The 20803-nt window shown below is 43.3% G+C and overlaps 1 protein-coding gene across 1 annotated transcript in view; it reads right to left on the reverse strand.

The window, feature by feature from the left end:
• Window positions 1-8404, reverse strand: part of ptprua (protein tyrosine phosphatase receptor type Ua) — a gene marked incomplete at both ends in the record, with an annotated part of 160417 nt that extends 152013 nt beyond the window's left edge. The window contains one exon of the mRNA XM_079232223.1: window positions 8335-8404. Coding sequence (XP_079088349.1) covers window positions 8335-8404 — 70 coding nt within the window. The remainder of the gene's footprint in view (window positions 1-8334) is intronic.
• Window positions 8405-20803: the final 12399 nt, after the last annotated feature.

The following is a 20803-nucleotide window of genomic DNA, read 5'->3' on the forward strand; positions in this document are numbered from 1 at the left end:
CCCCCGCCGCGCACAGGAGGGTCACCGCTAACCTTGGCGGGGGTGAGCAGGCGATGCCGCAGTGCCCTTGTTCGCGCCGCTGTGGGACATGTCATTTTATTTATTTAATAATTAGACTTCTTTTTTTTTCCTCTCGCAAGTTTCTCTGCAACTTTTAATATCTCTCCTGCGCTGCAGGGACACTCGGAGGCCCACAGGTTTGATAACTTTAAACGCCTACTTTTTAAAGTGTAATATCTACAGCTACCCTGGGACCCGCACACCCCGGGTCTTGCTCTATATATCAGACTTTTTCTTTTTTTTTTTTTCTTAAGAAAAATGAAGGGTAAGATACAAGGAGGGGTGAGTTTGTAGCTCTGGCAGTTAATCTCACTCGAGTTTATCAGCGCCGCCGTCTCCACGTTAATGATACGGGGGACTAAACACGTGAGGCCTCGAGGGAAAACTCTGGGAGATAAAGCGTGGAGGAGGAGGCAGCAGAGCTGAAAAGAAATAGCTTTTGGCGCCACGCAAGAAGCTGCAGAGAGGGAAAGCAAGCGAGAGCAATGCTATTCCCCGCAGTTTGGCCCGAGATGTCATCTCAAATCCAAAGCGACACTTGCTGACAGCGCCGGCACCCAAAAAAAATAAAATCATCCTGTGGTTGACCTCTGACCCCTCCCTACCCCGTCTGCTGAATCCGCTGCTCGGTCATCTCACGCCGCGGCGATAACAGAGCGACAGTTTCCTCTCCGCTGCCAGCGTCACGACTCACATCAACCTGTCAAGCGGTCGTGACGGGTCCGACCACAGGTTTCATGGCCAGGGGGGGGAGAGAAAAAATAATAAAAAAGCTTGGACAATTGGCTCAGCCGCAGAGTGTAAACACACAGGCGGCGAGAGCGATAGAGGAATATTCATAAAGATTATTCACGGCTGGCCGTCAGCGGCGGTGACAAATCTGGGGAGGTAATGGCAGCGGCGAGAGCAAATCTGACGGAGAGCAGGACTGGACTTGGAGGACAGGCGGCCATCGCTGTGGAACAGTCACGCACCTGCATATCTCATCTGTGTCCAATATCAGCCTCCATACAAAAGCACACAGTCGCAGCTCCGTCAATCTCACCCGCCAATTCCAAAACGACTTGGCCACCACGTCTGGATGCTGAGAGCAATGATTTCGACACCACAGGGTAAATTATCCTTGAGAGGGAGAAAAAAATAAAGTCCTCCCTCGAACCCTCCGCACTGCGATCTATCATCAGCCTGAGTGGGTTCTCCTTTCTTAAATTCTGATGAAGTGCTCTAATTTGCTTTCCTGCTCTGCCCACTTCCCCTTAACCGGCTTTGTGTGCCTTCTGTGAAGAAGTCTGGCGAAGGTTTCCTTTCTAAATGTTTTGATAATAGCGCCGATACCAGACTTTCAATTTTGATACCTTGGATTGAGAGAAATAACATGTTTTTTTGACAGCCTTTCAAGACCTAAGAAGATTTCCTGTTTACTAAAAGAATCATTGACACCACGGACCATATCTTCCTGAGTGGTTTGGGGTTTGTTTGCAAGTGGGTGGCGGTTCCCATTCTTCTCCCATTCCTTTTGGATATTTCTCCATTGGTGCTATTCTTAAGAATATAAGAGAGAAATGTAATGGTTATATGTTCAGGAAAATAAGCTTGAATTTTGAACTCATCCCCTAGATTGGAAGCATTTTTTATTAAAATCTCTGAAACTATTGATCAATAAAAAAAGAGCAAAACAGCAGGTCTCATGATAAAGATATCATTGGAGCTACTATTTTTTTTTTTTTTTGCAAAGGCGTTTATCTTCTGGTGTTAAATGTAAGTATTTTAGTTTTTTTCTTTACAATTTATTATGATCATGTTTCCATAAGCTTGTAATTTCTGATGTTTGGAGGTCAAGACGACACCTGTCGCACACACACACACACACACACACAATTTATTGTTACGACTTTCTACATGAACACAATGCCAAAATGACAGGTGAATAAAACGTAATGAATTAACTTGTTTTATAAAACCTTCCATGCTCTTGTTCCACCATTGTAAATCATCTTCATGTTTTTGCAGCTTTGAGCAGCACATCAGTATTTTCCTTGCAGTCCATTGTGGGACAGTGGAGCACAGTCCGTCTGCACACTGACTTTTTTTTTTTTTATATTTTCCCCCTTTCTAGAATAAATGCACCACACCAATACTTTCTTAGAAACTATGTGTTCAGCTTCGATGTTCTCACTTAGAGAAAATCAATATACACCACCACACTAACACAAAAGGCCCATCGCCCACCTACTGTTTCCCAACCGTGCTCAAGTGTTTACAGGGGAATTTGTCAGCGGTGCCTTCCTTCACATTTGACAAGATAAGTGTCACTGCCTGGCCTGATGATATTTCCTTTGTTTGAAGACGGTTGAGGAAGGAGTGCACTTGGAGCTTTTTCAACAACAAAAAAACTGTGTCATCATGATTAGTATCGTCTGGAGCTTTTAAAAAAAACACTGGCTTTAGTTGCCCCTGCGGCACACATCAGTCCTCTGGGACTCTGTAATAAAGAATTAGCAAACACGGCGCATACCTTCAACAGACAGCAAATTACACGATCCAAATTCCACCAGCAGCTGATTCTCAAGCAGCTGATGCGTTCATGCTATGTGAATTTATTCCCCTCAGCTGTTTCACTGGATTCATGAAGCGCTTCATCCCATCAGATCATTACGTATAGCTTGTTGGAATAAAGCAAAGAGCTGTAAAAAAAAAAAAAGCAATGAAATGAGTAACTGAGGGAAGAGCGAGCCCAGGAGCTTTATTTAAAGTCATCTAAACTGAATACCAACAATGGCGTTCGCCAACAAGAGGATGTGTTTAATGAATAAATAATGGAAAAAAACTTTGTCTAAAACGTGTTTAGCGCTCAGCGTGACAGTTACTGTGCGGCGCCTGCTGACACTCCTCCATCTGCTCAATAATAATTTGTTGTTGATGAGTTGGAAAAGCAACACAATTCAAACACCTGGAGAGGCAAAGCCGGTTCTGGATTTCCCCCACAAAGACGCCTCGTGGATCCAGGCCAAGCCAGTCTGGCAGCTCCGTCAGCGCCAGTAACGCGCACGGCGGTGACAGCCCCGGTAGAGGTAGATTAATGTGATAAAAACATATTGCACAAGGCGATAATGGGTCAGCGATGGCCTCATTGACACCGCCGTGACTGACCAACATGTTGTTTGGTCGCCTTCATACCATTCCACATCCCATCTTCTGTATTATGATCCCGTGGGAATAGAAAGACGTCGTGGTTTAACAAGCGGCCAGCCCAGATATTCATTCAAACAGGAAGCGCTGGCTTAGCTGAAGACCTGAAGGAATACTTCCCGCTCAAAGTGACCGTTTGCGTATCAATCGCTCATTCCGTGTCACCCCGAGTTCTTGAAGAAAACTTTGTTTGAAAGGAGAATCAACAAAAAACATGTTGAAGCAGCGTAATCCAAGTTTCACATTTCAAAAAACATCCCCACCCTCGTGAAGGCGCACTAACGAGTTTTCATTCATACGTTTTTTTTGCAAAGATGCATGTGTTTGGGAAGTGCAAATGGAACTTGGGTGATGCTGCACAAGCTGTGTGAGGGTCTGTTAACGGATGCTTTGCCCATATTGAAGTGAATCCATCAAGGTTTTTCTCTGGGGAGGTTTTGGAGGCATGCCAGGAAAATAAATCAAGAATTCAAGGTAATTGAGTGAGTAATTGACATGCAAATGGTCATTTTGGGGGTGAAGTATTCCTTTAACTCGCTGCCCTGGTGGTTTAAACGACGCAGCTCTTCCTTCAGAGTTTGATGAGAGACTCTCAGCCTCCGACTCTGAGCAGACAGCTGATTCTGAGCGTGGGTTAACAAACCGCTAACGTTAGCACGACAGTGTTTCTCTTCTTTTTGAAGCAAACCATTTTAGTGGAATTGGAGAGAATAAATAAGAAAACACTTAGTTACGTCCACTGCTAGCCTTGTCACGTCATCTAAAGAGACTATAATAGCGTACTTAAGAGTGTTTCTATCCGATTTTAAATATACGGAACTGTTAAGCCATTTTGCCGACAGCCTGTCGACACGTATTATGCTGACGCCGTCGCACAAATTCCCGACTTGGATTTACCAATAACACGGACGGCTTTTGCAAACCGGTTACTCCGCATTACAGTTTTTAAACTGTATGACATAAACGCGGCATCGCTGCCTTCCTGCAGCAATACTAGCGAGTCCCCGAACAATTTGTCCACTGAAGGCCCAGTGACAGTAAATCTCAAATCGTAATCCTTGGAGGGGGGGGGAAACTAATCACACTACTGTAACAGATAATGTGTTATTGCTCAATACTGTTGACCCCTGAAGATACACGGCGGTGAAAGGAAGATAAAGCAGAAGGAGCTGGAATTCAGCTTAGACAGGCACAATAAGGTCTGCTGGACACGACATTGCATTTCACCAACTTAACTCCATTGGAGGAAATCGACTTCAGTTGCACAACAGCAGCACTAACTCCTCCCTCGATGATAAGAGGAAATCATTTTGAGATAAATAGAAGTAATCACGCTGCAGGTTTCTATAAAAAGGCATCGAAGTTTGCCAAGTCTTCCCGCCATACAAAGGCCCTTAAAACTCCCGTGGAGTCTTCACTTGTGATGATTAAAAGCAAAAAATGTTAATTCTGTCGAACATCTCCACAAGTTTGCTTTACCCGCACTGCCAATAAAACTCTCGGAGACGAACGACTGGCGACGAACAGAAGAGGCAATTAAAATGTCTCAAAAGCCATCAAAGTGGTGGAATGTGTGGAAAGAAAGGCCTGACCGACTTCCACCTCAGCCGCGCTGCTTTGCTCTCACTGGCTGCGTCTGGCTGATTGAATTACTACGACCGCACGTTTTATGCTTGACCCGTCCATTTTGACTGAAGGAAAAGCAACAAGCAACCCGTCTAACGCTGGGGGAAGAGTGAAATGTGACGTTTATTTCAAATGTTCCTCCATTTCCAGCTAAATTCAGCCCAAAAGCTGGAAAACGACGTGGAAGCATATTGTGATAGATTCCTGCGATTTTCCTTCCTTTATAAAAATGGATGTCGAAACAACCCTTGTTCCTCGTGCCTTCTCATTATCCTGAACTATAATTACAGGGTGTACTCCATTTCTTGAGCAACGTGTCGCCATTATGCCATTGTTCCATTAGAGAATCTTGTGTTATTTCCTCCAGAACAACTGCATTTCATCATTGGCTTTTGTGCGAGCATACGCTCCATTTTCTCCATTTACAGCCTCTACATTTTCCCCAGGAGAGCTGTGTGCGTCAGGCTATTTTCTGTTGGATTAGCACTGAGCCGGATCCACGCCGCTACACACCGAGGACCCCTTCCACATCCTCCCAGCAGCCCGTGAAAGACCACCTTCTCGTGTCAGCGCCCATTTCACTGTGGTCTTTTCAAGCTAACCTCCTTCCGACCTCCAATCTCGGAGTGTTTGGAGCTGCGTTTCAGTGCTGCTCAGCGTTGGGGTTCGTAGTTTCCTTCGAGGATTAAATTACCTTCTTGCTCTGGCTCCTCGGAGCCCCCGCTAACAGGGGCCGGTTGCACTTAACCATCACGGCAGATTTCAACCTAAACCATCACATAATTCTGTAGGTGACGCTATGGAGTTGAGGTATATAGTGCAGCCACATCCTGGCCCTCCACTAATACTGGAGCATTTGCATGAATGCAACCCGAAGTGCAAGGTTGGTTTTTTTTTTTTAAGCATTAAAGCTGCACGACTCAACTCGTTGGCATCCCTAAAAAGAGAGACATTGAAACTTCATAGATTTTGCCACATGCCCTCAAACAAACTGCAAAGCTTGCTCTCTGAAGGTTTCAGGACCTCCTCCACACTTGTACAGTATCAATCAAAACGTGCCCGGAGTATCAAGCAGCGACAAGTGTCACATATCGAAAGTTCCCAACTAATGCCTCGTCTTAAAAGAAGAAAATCAGCATTTTATCACATTTGGTCCAACCCGGCTGAAATCAATTTACATGCATCAAAATGATGCAACCCTCTGCAACACAGCCAATAGCACTTTGGGCTTGTTCACTTATATTTATGAAAGATATTCCCTCCTCCAAATCCAGCAAACTTTACAAACATATATCTACATTATAGGCAAAGTTATTTATGTCGGACGCGTTGCTTATTTCTTTGAATAAAAAGAAATCAGACATTTCCACTAGTTAAATGCACAATGATTCCTCAATCAATGAATTAGGCCACACACAGGAAATTAAATCAGCAATTATTGAGTCGAGTTTTTTTTTTTTAACAAAATAAATCTCTGGTTCCATTAGTTTCTGCTTCCCTCAGTCCTCTATGACAGTAAATGTAATACATTTCGGTGTTTGCATGCTGGTTCACACAAAAGACGACATTTGAATGAGTCATCTTTGACTTTGGTAAATAGCGATGGGCATTTTTCATAATGTTCTGACATTATAGAGCAATTGACTTCATTGAAAATAAATAATCAAGAGATTATTTGATAAGGAAATTAATCATGCGTGAGTCACAGCCCTACTACCAGGGCCAACATACCTATTATTATACAAATATCTGAAAACAAAACAGCAATACAAGAACTGTGACCTTTAATTACATTTTTATTGCAACCAGGAAACATTAAGTCAATGCTGGAGCAAAAAAAACATTACAAATCTGCCGCATTCAATGCCAACTTCTGTCCTTTTAAGATAGACGGTGAACATATTTCAGTCGGTACCAAAGGGGGTGCTGAAGCCCAAGAGAGACCAGCTTAGTCTTGACCTTTTGCTTCCCATGAGGTCATTTCCCCACATTTGTCCAATGCCAGACAACAGAATGAATTCCCAAACACATAAACTGAATGACGGCCAGCCGGTGAAGAGACCGTCCTGTCTGTCCGTCCCGCGTAATCTCATGAGACAGTTGGCTCGTTACGTTGAATCCGACCCACTTGATCCTGGAGAGCAAGGGAGCGGCTCAGTGCGCGTCTGTTCGGCAACTGGTGGAGGTGTCCGTGTCACCGATACCCATGCACCGGAGTATTTATACATCGAGGGCTGCGACATTCGCACGAGCTGCAGCGCATTCTTGAGATAAACCAACTGTCTTGAGACAGCTTGACCCGAGGCATTTTACTTCCTCAGCATTCCTCAAAAAGGCCAAGGTTCGGAGGCCTTGGAAATGTTAATATCGCCACGGGCAAAACTTAAAAAGAGGATTTGAACTCCTACATCTCTGACAGGCTCTCTGGATTTTTAAGTATCACGGCTTCAAAATCTCTGTTTTCCTCTCTGAGAACATTTGAAGACTGCTGCTGTCAATCACAGTGTGGCTGGCCCACAGGGGGATAAGTGGATGTGGCTGCCGGTGCTTTTATTTGGGGCACAACACTGACATTACTGATTCATCCCCACTGTATTGCTTCGTAGCAGCAGAAAGAAAAACACGCCCCCACCACCACCCAAATGCCTCCGATGGCTGACTTTCCACAAACTGAACCAGTCAAGCAAATCATCCCCCCTGCATCATCATCATCATCATCAGCAGCAACATAATTATGCAACATGTTCCATCAATGCCATTGGCACGCAGCGGCCCATTTCACAGGTACATCATCAGCAGTGAATAAAAACCAATGAGGGATGAATTAACCACTGCGGTGTGATTTACATTGTCGGGAGGAAGGGAAATATTGTTGCCACCTACTGAAGCCTGCACAATGCAAACATGAGAGAGAGAGAGAGAGAGAGAGAGAGAGAGAGAGAGAGAGAGAGAGAGAGATGCAAATAATGAGCCCACTTTCATTTCTAAGATTATTTTTCAAACTCGAGATTTAATCTCGAGAGAGAACGTCCTTAGAAATTACAGTAATCAGCAATACCACTGAGTCGTGTAATGAAAAGATGATGTGATTTTACTCTGAGGTTGCAGGCAATTTCATGCCCCCCCTCCCTCCCCCCTCCCCAAGGGATATTAACGTTGTATGTACAAAAAGGAGAAAGTTCACGCCACTGACTGGCTCGTCTTTTTTTTTTAAACCGCCACATACACACATACAAAATACACGCAACACACACGCGCACACGCTCCGAGACAACTTTTGAAGTTGCGCAGGAAATTGCAACCTGGACTCCATCGCATTACGTGTCCAGGCTGTGAGAGAGAGAAAAAAGCGACTTTACACCCCGACCATCAACTTTAAAAGCAGCGGATTTGCAGCAGGTGCGCGCGCCGCGTCTCGCGCAACCACAAACGTTTCTCTTCTTCTCTTTTTCTTTTTACCTGTTGGCCCCTCCATGCTGTCTGCGTAGATCCTGACGGCCAGCATCAGTAGCAGCGCTGCTGCATACATGTTGGCAGGAGAAGTAAAGTCCAGCTCGCTTTGTGGGGAGAAGGAAATCCTAAAGAAAACTCCGGCGGCGGCAGCAGCGGCGGCAGCGGGACTGGAGAGAAGTTGTGCGCTCGGCTCCGCTCATCGCTGAATCCCGCACTTGCCCGCTCGCTCCTCAGCCCGCACAGGGAGCATCTGATCTCGAGCAAAAGCGTTCAAAAGGAGCCCCCCCCCTTTTTCTGTAACGGCTCCGCTACTTTCTTTTTTCCCTGTTTGGTAAAGCGAGCCAGTGCAGCGCGGGAAGGCGGGGCTGCGGCGCCCCCACGTGGCGAGGAGGTGAATCTCACCGCCGTTCATAAACAAAACTAACCTTTTGCACATCTGCAGTTTCTGTGGATTAGATAAATCCACAGAAAGAAAAATAAAAAGTTTGCATAAAGAAATCCTTTAAAAATAGTTATTTCATAAATATTCAATCAAATATAAGTGTAAATTCATGAACTGAATTGTATATATTCTATATTAGGAATAATCCCCTATTAGTCCCACAGTGGGAAATGTATTCTCGGCATTTTGACCCATTTTAAGGATGAAAGCGCACAGGGAGCAATTTAGGGTTCAGTGTCTTGCTCAGGGACACTTCAACATGCAAGCTATGGGGAGACTGGGGATCGAACCGGCTACCTTGTGGTCGCAGCACGACCACTCATGAGCTACAGCAGCCCATATTAAATCAGACACTGATGGCATAGTGCGGTGTATTACATATTTTTTTCAACCGAGAATGCTTTGCGCTGAAAGAATATTGTACAGGAGGTACATACAAAAAAGGTTGAGAACCACTGCATTAGAGAATGGCAGTTGGGTCGTTGTGTGCGTCTGTGGCTTCCAAACAGACTCCCTTCTGCTCTACATGTTTATGAATTCATACATGTCACAGACTCACTGGTGCTGGGGGGTGTTGAGTGGGGAACACGTTTGCCAAAAGGCTCACGGTTCATTCGTTCGTTGGTCTGCTACAGGAGGAGCGGTTCTCTCTGCCTGTTTTCAGTGTCCAACAACCGGCCTGTGACAGCGCAGGTGAGAGGCCCGTGGCAGAGTTCAGCTCCAGCAGTGCTGACCTCTGACCTCGTCCATGTATGGGGCCTGCTGCTTATTTAGCAGGTATCTCCTTGTTTATTGTCCAAAGCATATAAAATGTTTGATCTATTTCTGCTCATTTCTTAATAAAGCACTCATTGTCTATTTTGATCTATGCGGTCTTCGCTGCGATTTGATTTGTTTTGGTCTTCGGTTCAAGCTTATTATTGTCTTTTCATATGTGTACATGCACAAAAATGTAGGGAAACAATATGTCATTGCCCGTCATGCTGCAAAGTAACATGACAACAGGTAGCAAGAGTGAAACACACAGTAGGAACACACACAAAAAACGCTGACATTTCTGCAGGACCCACTATGGACAGAGCGCACAGCATGTGACATGTGATTTCTTCATATACATTTTGCCAGGGGCCAGAAACATAGTGCTCGTATTGAAGAACAGTACGTGGCCCCCAGGTTTTCTGTGCCATCAGCTTGTGGTTATTTAATATCTTATTTATTTAGGAGCATGCTTCATTTAAAGCCGGCGGTTACCAATGCTACATGTTTGCATTTATGCGCAACCTCAGGCCTATATGCAGTACAAAACAATCTATAAAAACAATTCCATGAATTTTTAACCAAATACAATAAGAGTCCTCAGAGTGATAATGTATATAGGCTGTCTCTTTGCCGAGGTCAGTTTGGGGTCTGACGGTCGTCTCCCATAGTGAGACATGGGGAACCCACGTGACACGTCAAGTTACATGGCTGTAACTCCGGTTGCATCAGCGTCGTGTGTGCAGCCCACTGTCGCTCAAAACAGATTAAAGGATGTAAACGCTGCTGCTGCGGGGGAATATAATTAATGCAGATCATGAACAAAAGGCATGCTGCATTGCAGTGGTTCTATATCAATTGGTGGAAATCCTATAAATCACAACCGTAGGTTCACTACCTAAAACTGGGCTCCTGTTAACCCAGCGTCAACAGGGAAACACCAGCTATAAAAAACAACAACTACTGCATTAAGTGGACGGGTTTATCACGATAAATGTTTTAAAAACAACATACAAGATCTGTGTTTTTGGTCTCGGCCACCTTTTGGATCTGAAACTTGAACCCCTGGTCCTGCAATTGATCCGGTCCCCAGTAAACGAGTCCTGAGCGTTGGCAGTTGGAATGGCCGAGCGGTAATGCAATGACCCGGCCTGGGCAGACACTCTTATCCACTGGCCTTCGATTCGCCGCAGGGTCATTCCAAAGTGACAAGGGCCACAGTTTGGTGGTCGGTGGATAAATAGCTCCACATACACGCTGTGATGGTCATCCAGGCTTTTATTTCTAAACTTATCAACACGCCGCAGGGTGGAGCGCAGCCAACTCTTTCCTATACCTGTTCAATTTGTGCAGTGGCCCAAATCCACTTGGCTGTAGCTTCAGATGGCATCGAGCCATCCTGCCGCTTGCTGCTGGACCGCTGGCTGCTTCAAAGACAGGAGGAGCTGGATCAAGACTCTTTATCACCTCCTGCCTATGAAATATTGATTTTGTAGCCTCGGGGCTTTTAACTTGTGTCTGGGAGATATTTATTTCTTGGAGGATGGTAGTGGGGGGCATATTGTAAGCTTGCTTCATTTGCCAGGCTGTAATAATTCAACGTGGATTTTTAAACTGTTGGGAGAGGTTGATATATTGGTGTCCGTGATATAGTGGTCCACATGCCCTTCAAATCTAATAACTTCCTCTGTGCTTACAGTAACAGCTCACTCACAAAGGGCTTATATTACATGTTATATAACCAGTTAATTTGCCAATATTAATATAGCCGTATTTCATGTCGCCCCCGTGTCACAGGTAATATAGCTGGAAGCTCTAATGGTGGGAAGCTCAGAGCTCCAGCTGGTGATCGTCATCAGGAAAACACACATTATAAGAAACAGTCAATTACACCTGCAGGGAAGGATCAATGTATTCATTTCCACGCTTCAAGGTTTATATCAATTTGATCGTACTTCATAGCCTGCAACTTTCTCACATCAAGATTAAAGCTGACCTGGCATTTGAATTCTCCTGTGAAAAGAAGTGGAAACTGCTGCAGCTATTTTTGCATCATTTTTCCATTTATTAAAAGAGGATGAAACTTTTTTTGGAACATGTTTGATAAAAAACGTTTTCTCGACGTAACTTCTGTGAATGAGATGCAATACGACAGTCAGTTTACACTGAAATACGTTTAGCATCCTTAGCCCGTTCCAATCAAGGAATTAACATAATGGTAAAAACCTAATATTTAAAAATGTTTTTTTTTGTACAAAATGCATTCAAACAGTTATGACAATTAAACACTTTGTACCCTCTGGATTCAGATCTCATTTAGCAGCACACAAGCCATTTTATTACCATTTTTAAACAAGTCCATGTTGCCTTTAGCTTTTCTTTTACTCTCTTTTTCAACGTTTGGGAGGACCATCCTTTTATTAAGTTTCTATTCTACTCTACGCCTGCAAACCCAGGACTTTCAACCAGGAGACCATTGTTAGCGTCCCAAAGTGTTGTTAAGTTAGTGTGCAGGTATGTTTGTGACGTGCTTACATATTTTACTTCGTTTACTAGCACTTAGTACTTAACGTAATCCAAACTATGATGTTTTTCCTAGTCCTCACTATGCAGTTGTATTGCCTTAACGTAACATTAGTTTTGTTGCCTCAACCTAGACTGTTTCTGTGGTGGCGGCACGTCATTTTAAACAACGTTTAAGGACAGGGGCTTGTCTAGTGTCAAGGCGTCAGTATGCTTGGATGGTCAAACAACGGCTGCAGTCGCTTCAAATCAGGCGTTGCACCGTTCAGCCCAGGGTTATCCACCGGTGTGCGAGTGTCACTCAAATAGCCCATTTGTGTGACATCAGGTTGTGAACTTGGACCCGATCCAGAAGGTTTGGATGCTCTGTAAACGGCCGGATGCTACAATGCCACATGGTGAACAAGGAGCTCCTTCCTGTGGCCGTCTTCCGGTCTGATCGCAGTGTGAGGCGTTGGGGTTGCGTCTCTTCAAAAGTGTATTTCTCTTTCAACTTTTGGCCACAGGGGCGCCGCCGCTGTGTTCGCCAAAACGCACGACCCACAATTCATTCTCAGTGGACACATGTATGCCCAAATGTAAAGGATAATTGTGGTTTGCCCCTCACTATGGTGGAAGGCTTGCAAAATGCTAAAAAATGTTATGAGATAATTTGTTTCATATTTGACTTATTTATCTAGCTAAAAAAAAAAAAAAAAAAGGCTGATAACTGAGTATGCCCAGCACAATGTCACAGATTCGGTGCCCTGCAGAGAGTACTGTGCTCTGTGTTTTCTCCCTTGAACGCACACAGCTGAGGTCAACCTAACAGAAGCCCACTGCTGGAGTTGTTTTTCGTGTCCGTGTTACATTTGGAGAGATTTAATCTGAGCGGAAAGGTAAATGAAGGCTTGCAGAGGAAGCCGCTAGATGCCGAGCTGCTGCTGCAGTCGCACTTTTTTGTCATGTGGCGCTTAAGCCAGGTCTTTAGGAGCGGTTTTATTATCCACAATATGTTCTGTATACAAGCAGCTCAGAGGATATAAGTCACAGGTCAATCTAAGGTCTCGGCTGTTCCATTATTCATAAGGGCAGCGGCGCGGCTAGTCTCTGTATTCCCTCATTACTGATGAATAGTCTTGCATAAAACAGATCGGCTGGTATTTTGGTATGAACACTGTCTATTTTTCATGTTAAGGTGGCTTCACTTTAATAAACCGTGTGGCGAAACAAACACTGGATTGTGCTTTCCTCTACACCCCATGGGTTTATATTTAGAAGAGTCTGCAAAGATTATCTCTTTGACAAACCTGAACTGGCACGGAGAACTTAACATACGCTGCAATTCACATGCATTCAATGTAAGGCATCGTGTCCGTGTAATGTTTTGGTTGCTAATTCCTCACAGTGGAAAAAGGATGGCCTCAATTATGCAAGCATTGGGCATTCAGCGCAGTTGTGCATGCACCTGTTTTCAGGGAGTAGTGTGGGAGGGATGAAGCAATGCAAATGCCCGGGGTTGTACGGATGCAGGGAAGTTTTGGTGAGTGGACCGCGGTCGCTGCACTAGCAGTGTTTGTGTAGACTTTTAATATTGTAGCTACATTCAACAGCTCTTCCCCAGAAATGATGAGAGGATGAAATGTTCAGAGGCTGTTGGCGGTTTTGAACTTTCACCACCCACTGTTCTACCAGTGGGACATTATAGCGCTGTGAGCAACATAAACCGACTGCCAGTGCTGTGGAACACGTAATATATGTATTGATCGATTATACACTTTGTGCTTTCAGCCGTCTTTTGCTTTTTTTTTTAAATGCCCTGTCGAAAAAAATATATATCCAAGTACAATCCACAGCTGGGCCGGGTGGGCATTAATTAAAGGCACTTTATTATTGCAGATCCTTAAAAATGGGGGGACGTGCGTGATTTAAATGTGTGTTTTGATTATTGGTAGCAATAAGCATATTTAACGTCAATTTGGGCTGTTAAGGGAACTAACAGTTGGATGAAAATCTACTACAAGGATCCTCGCTAAGATTACACAAAGTCAACTGACTCATTGCTAACACATAGATATCATAGATAAGTGAATTTCAGATGGACGCCATCAATAGCCAATGAGAGCTGAGACTTACAATGACCTTAGACACACTGCAATGACACAATTTACATAGTGGTTAGATTGAGCCCTACAAACAATGACCATCATTGTTTTGTGCAGTGCTTCCCGATCACAAACACAGACAGAAAACGCAGTAGAAATTTTTGAATACTGTGTGTTGCTCACTTCAAGTTTGCTCTTGGAAAGGGACAAATTGTTGCTCTTGGAAAGGGACAAATTGCTCTCAGGTTTTCACGGCCACAGCTTCACCCACATCTTTATTTTTTCTCAGTCGGCACACAGAAGAAAAGGCAGCTGGTCACAAACACGGCTCCGAGGTTGGCCAGGGCGTGGCCTTCAGCTGGAGCGAGGACCGTCCTTCGATGTATGAAAGAGGCAAAGTTGGATTAAAAAACTCTGTCGTTTGTCCCATCGTTTCAAATAATAAAACCTTTTATCGTGTTCTGAGCTTTAGAATGTCTCATATCCAATCAGCCGTTGTCTCTCTCCTTGGAGTTGTCCATGCAGTTTGAGAATGAAGTAAGCGGTGTCTGGTATTGCTGTGCTTTTGTGAATTGCTGTGAATTTCCATCATACAATCACACCATTATTCAGTCTGATGTTGCCTTTTTGTTTGCTGTTTTCTGTGAGGGAGGATTGACTTTGCCCTTACTAATGACTGACTTGCTGTGCACCTCTGCTCATTTTAAGTTTACAGTAAACATCGTTAATACAGAGACAAAGTGCTCTTTATGGAAGCTATAATGCACGGAAAAAAGTGTCATGAAAGAAGGCAGAGTGAAAGAGTTGCATAATTCGAGGCCTCGAAGGAGACACCTGAGACGGCACTTTGCAATTAAACAAAAAAGCAAAGGCGGCAGCGTTAATTAACTCAAGATATCATTTAGAAAATCAAAAAGACTAATTCCATTCCAATTAGGAGATCCAGTTTCATGGCCCGGATATTATTCAATTTAGAGCGATTAGTTATACCTCTCCTTTCCCTGCTATGAAAGGTTAAATGTCCTCTCTAACAAGAGCCTGATGAAGATTTCTTTCCGGCCGACAAACAAACAGCAACAGGCTAGATAGATAGATAGATAGATAGATAGATAGATAGATAGATGGCGATAGATGGCGTCTGGTGAGCTGGCCAGTACAGAAATGGTGGAAGATGCCAAACTTTTTTTCCCAACGCATTCTCATTCCCAACTGGTCAAACACCAACGCTTGCTGAGAAGCCCCTAAGTTTCAAACTATGACGCTCAAGGTATCCCTGTAGCGTCAGCTTTGGAGGCATCGGGCCGACGTGTTAGTGGTCTTGCCAGGAAGTTGGGTTTAGGCAACAAAACCCCAGGCAGAGTGTTGTTGGCCTGACTATTTAAAAGCTCACAAACAAGTCACGTGATTATTGACTCACTTGACAATATGTTAACATTTGCTTTTAGTGTGAAACGGGACACAAACAGCGGTCTGTGTGCGTTTGACCCGTCCACCAAGTTGTATGCATGTAATATGACGAACGTAATAAAGTTTAAGATCATGGTCAGGCCTAAAACTAAATGAAAGTAAAAAAAAAAGTACTGTAAGGACAGAAAACACATCACAAACGTATTCATAATATCTCAACTTCCCTTTGGGGTAAAGTCCTTTGTTTGTTTGACCCGCCCACCTACCCAGCAGGCTACAGCCGGTTCACAACCGCCCACACAGCATGACCCCAAACGTTTTAAATATCACTGAAACACAGGGTCAGATGGTCAAACACGCCGATGAATAAAATGCTTTATATTATAATTTGTGGATAAAAGTTCCATATTATAGCTTGCAATACATTTCCACACGCCCAGTTAAGTGGGCTTACATCCACCGGCAGGAAGCAAGTCAAGAGTCAATGTGGGGGAGAGAACATTGGTTATATAAACCAATTTTCCATCTATAAGAATCAACCTGGCTTTTAGGGTTGATGAGCTGTGATTGCAATGGCAAGCTTGTGTCCTAGCTTTTCCTGGAAGTAAAGAGCAGGTAAGGCAATTTTCATAAGTGCATTGCACTGGCTGTTTTCAATAGTTATTATAAAAAACATATTTATTGATTTAACCATTTTTTATATTTTTTTTTTATGGTTTTGCTGAACGCCTTGACATAAGTGCAGAGTAGAACAATATTTCCTCTCCCCTCCCCAATTGGGTTCAGCTGTCAAACTGAATGAAAGATGTTGAACATTTCCACTGACAGTAGACAAAAATCACGGCATCTGGACAATTTATTCAATGCGTTAATGTTTTCTCGAGCAAAGCACAAAAGGTTCCAACACTACTGACATCTCGGAGCTGACCTTTCACACATAGACTCTCTTGTTTATGTAGACGTCAAATGTAAATGACGAAAATAAGTGTTGGACATTTCCAGAGTTTGGCACAAAGAGTTTGACGCAAAGCTTGGAAGCATTTGTCGCTCAGTTAGTGTGGCAAAGAGCCCACTCTGTCGTCTGCTGCATTGAACCGACGCTGTAATCACCGAGCATTTTGTGAACAATGTTTTCATTCCCACACATTAATTTTCCAATAAAGCCGAGTTAGACTTGCGGGGGAATTTAATCAGTGTCAAAATGAAAAATAAAACCGGTGTGTTCGGGAGGTACACACGACAGTGGAAATCAAGTGTGAGAGAATAAGTGTGCTAATGCTTCTAGGTGAGGAGGCGACATGGAAATCATCACGTACAGCGTGGCTTTTTAGAACGACACCAGAGTGACTTACTTTGAATCCCTAAGAGACAATAAATAAAGAATCTGCTGCATGTGGACGGAACGTTTTATCTAATCACTGCAGTCAGAAAATGTTCACGTTTTTGGATAGCGCTTGTCATTTATACTTCACCGTTCACGCCACGGGGTTAACGTTGAAGTAACTAAGCACAATACGAACATACGTACGCAATGTATTTGTTGTTATGTAGTGCCTGAGCAGGCTCCAGAGCTACACTGTGGTCCTCTTGGAATATGTTTGAGTCTGTGTGTTGGTGTGTGGTGTTATATGTTGTCTGCTTCGACCCATTTGGGGTTAATAAAGTTATCTAATGTAATCGCATAATCTAATTTACCGCACGTTTTGTTTACTGGATAATATCTATGTATCACACCTGCACACACGGCAGACAGGGATCAGGGACATTCCCCAGTATCCTGTTCTCCAGATGGCATATCCTGGTTTCTTAGGATTAGAGTTTACCCAGGATAGGATAGGATATATACTTCATCCATCCCCAAGGGGAAATTTGGTTGTTGCAGCAGCAAGCAAAGTTACATAGAAGACATTTAAGAAAATTAAATAATACAAGTGCAAAAATACAAAGTATATGAAATGTGTAAATATAGTATATACAGTGAAAGCGGTGCTAAGTTATTGATGTTGATGATTCAATTGACGGAGGGTCTGGCCATAGGTGATTTATTATATAGTCTTATAGCAGTGGGCAGGGATGTTCTCCTGTATTCAATTCAGTTTATTTTGTATAGCCCCAAATCACAAATTAAAATTTCAGCTTGTTTACCACGAACATATTCTAATGCAAACAGAGTCATGAATCAGTCAGTGGTTCTGGGTCCTCTCTGCACAGCCACTCCTTCAATTTAGAAGCACCACCTGTGCTTCTGTGTTTCTTTAGTTTTAAGATAGCATTGTTGTTGTGTTCTGATCGCAGTGCTGTACAAATCACAAACACCCTGTTGTTTTGGCTCCATCGTTCCAACTGTGTGCTCTCTGCTGCATGCATATCCACATCAAGTAGCCTCCGAGCCAGCAGCTCTTATGATGAATCTCTACACACAATGCCCTCACAGAACACTTCAATTGAAAATATTGGCCATGTCGAGGGCCATTTTTAGTCAATGTGTGTAATGGATACACAGACACGAGCTACTGCCGCCTTATGGCGCCTTATATATCAAACAGAATGGCGTGTGAATTACAGTTTGTCCTAACATAACGGTATTACACAGCTACTTATCACTTTTAATGGAGTTTAATGACATTAGGCCTGCTCAGCAGAGTACAATATACGGGTGGCAGTGAGGATGGTGCTGGGAACATCCAGTAATTTCTTCACAGTATGAAACCGTTTAGTTCAAACAGACCTGTACAGTTAAAGCATTGCAACAAGATATAAGTCTACATTTGACATTGATTTGTCAAATGTGCATCGGTCACACTATTACAAGGGCTGAACTCTCCCTTATAATTAAGACTGCATTTTTTTGTGCATTTGGGCAAATTAGCATTAAAAGTAGGCAGAATTAGCTATTAGCTAATCATGTCCATGCTATGCTACCATGGATGTATAGACAAGTACTATGATACTAAGGGAAACTTTAAAATGAGATGATTCTACAGCTAGACATGACTATCTTGAGCCTAACAAGTAAACATGTAAGCAAAAGTAAGCAAGGGATGATATGACAAAATACACCGTGTTGCCATGAGATTAGAATTAAAGTGAAGTTCATACTTGATTGTCTGTGATTGAAAACAGACATGATTTTAAAGCAAATACATGATATTAGAGGGCTGCACGGTGGTGTAGTGGCTAGCACTGACACCTCACAGCAAGAGCGGCCGGGGGTTCGATCCCGGGATCCCGGGCGGTCCCTCTGTGTGGACCCTGCACGTTCTCCCCCGTGGGTTCCCTCTGGGTTCCCCAGCTTCCTCCCACAGTCCAAAGACATGCAATTTAGGCTTGGTTCAGGTTAATTGGAGTCAATTGACTCTTAATTGCCCGTAGTGAACCTGGCCTTCGCCCAATCAGCTGGGATCGGCGGTTTGGATAATGGAATGGAAATTAGAGAAAAATTGTACGGAAATTCCAGCTGGGCAAAAGCAAACAGAATTATGATTAAAGAATAAATTCAGTGGAGATTTAATTTAGGCCAGTTTCGTTTAATGAACTAATTCTTTATTAAACGATGAATACCAATAGCAAAATCTGGTTTAAATGGCCTGAATAAATGTTTTAAAGCTCTGCAGCTGGGCTGCAGCGAGATTCCACTCATACATCACCACAAGTGCCAACATTACTTTGGAATGAGTCTATTGACTTTTGGTACTTTGAGTGTATTTCGATGCTAATACTTTTATGTAAAATCCTCACTTTTACTTTGAGTGGATATTTCTGCACCGTGTTATTGCTATTTTATTTATTTCATAGTATATTTTTTTTTAGCTTTTTAGTTTATAGAAACTATCCAAGCCACTTTTAGAATCAGAATCAGAATCAGAAACCGTTCATTTGCCAGGAATGTTTACACAAACGTGGAATTTTTCTCGGCGGAGGGTGCATACATTAGACGCGAGACGTTAGACGAGACAAACAACAATCAACAATCAACGACAACGATGATGATGATGATGATGATGAAGTCGCTGATGATGATGAAGTTGCTGTAATTTTACCAGTAAGCCTGCCTGACTAAACTAAACAGTCAAAACAAAGACAAATGGAAACAACTGGCGATTACAAAAAAGATCCTTACAACACAAATGCAGTTGGGGAATGCAGTTTTCACTCAGGGAAAAACACTGCCCCTTTTTCCACAGGCAACACAAAATGAAAGTTCCTTGTAGTTGCCTTAAATAGAAGATCGCAGAACTTCCTCCACCAATGAGCAAAAGGTTCAAGCAGCAGGTGGAGGCCAACAAAAATGCACCGCTTCTCCACCAACGCTGCACAATGAAATTCACATGGCACTTATTCTAAGTTTGAAACTTCAACCACTGACAGTGGTTCTCCGCTCCTGCCGCTAAATAATAATCCCTGTCACTTCTGAGAAAAGGTCGCATGAAACTTACATAACGCAGACTGAGAAAACTTGTTAGTGAGGCAGAGTGGAGCTCCCTAACTGTACAGGCGTAGATTGGAACTGTCACGACCAACCTCCTGCATGTGTGACAGACATATTCATGCTGGTATTTTACAATATTATATTTGAATAGGCCGAGATAGCAACGCTGCGCTTGTGTAGCTGGTAGAAAACAGTTGTGCTTGTGCTTGACTGGTATTTTAATGGGATTAGTGTGACCTTTCTAGTGATAGTGTTATCTCGTTGCCCATCCTCTGAAACTCTGCAAATCCACTCTAGAGCCAACGGCTAAAGGTAGACGGTGTCATTACGCGTCAATGTTTCCTCCATTGACCATTTAACTCACATGAAGGACGAATTCAATTGCACTTTCAGTTTTAGTGTGATCTCCAGATATTGTCCACCAATAGAAACGTTGATGCTGTGTGTCCTTGAAATCTCAAAGCATATTACTCCCACGAGGAAATATAAACAAAAATGTTTCTTTTTGTTGCACAATCAGCACATATTTTGTCCCATCGACATCCTTAGAGGTGCTGTGTTTAACGTTCTGAACATTAATGTGTACATTATTGCTCTCATATGATGGTTACAGCTGATAACACCGTCCCAGCTGACCGTGTCGTCGTGGAGGCGTAGCACCCGCCCTCCGGTTAACCCTCAGGTAAAGCGCTAACAGCTATTAGCCGCCACGTTGCGATCAAAAGCTCCCAATCATTGACCCTGCATCTCTAAAACAGATATTTATACTGTGAAGTACCAGGCAGTATATGAAGCAGAATTGGTATTGGAGGCGTATGACTTGGTTGTGTAATA

Source organism: Taurulus bubalis (assembly GCF_910589615.1).
Source record: "Taurulus bubalis genome assembly, chromosome: 16".
NCBI classification, from domain to species: Eukaryota; Metazoa; Chordata; class Actinopteri; order Perciformes; family Cottidae; genus Taurulus; species Taurulus bubalis.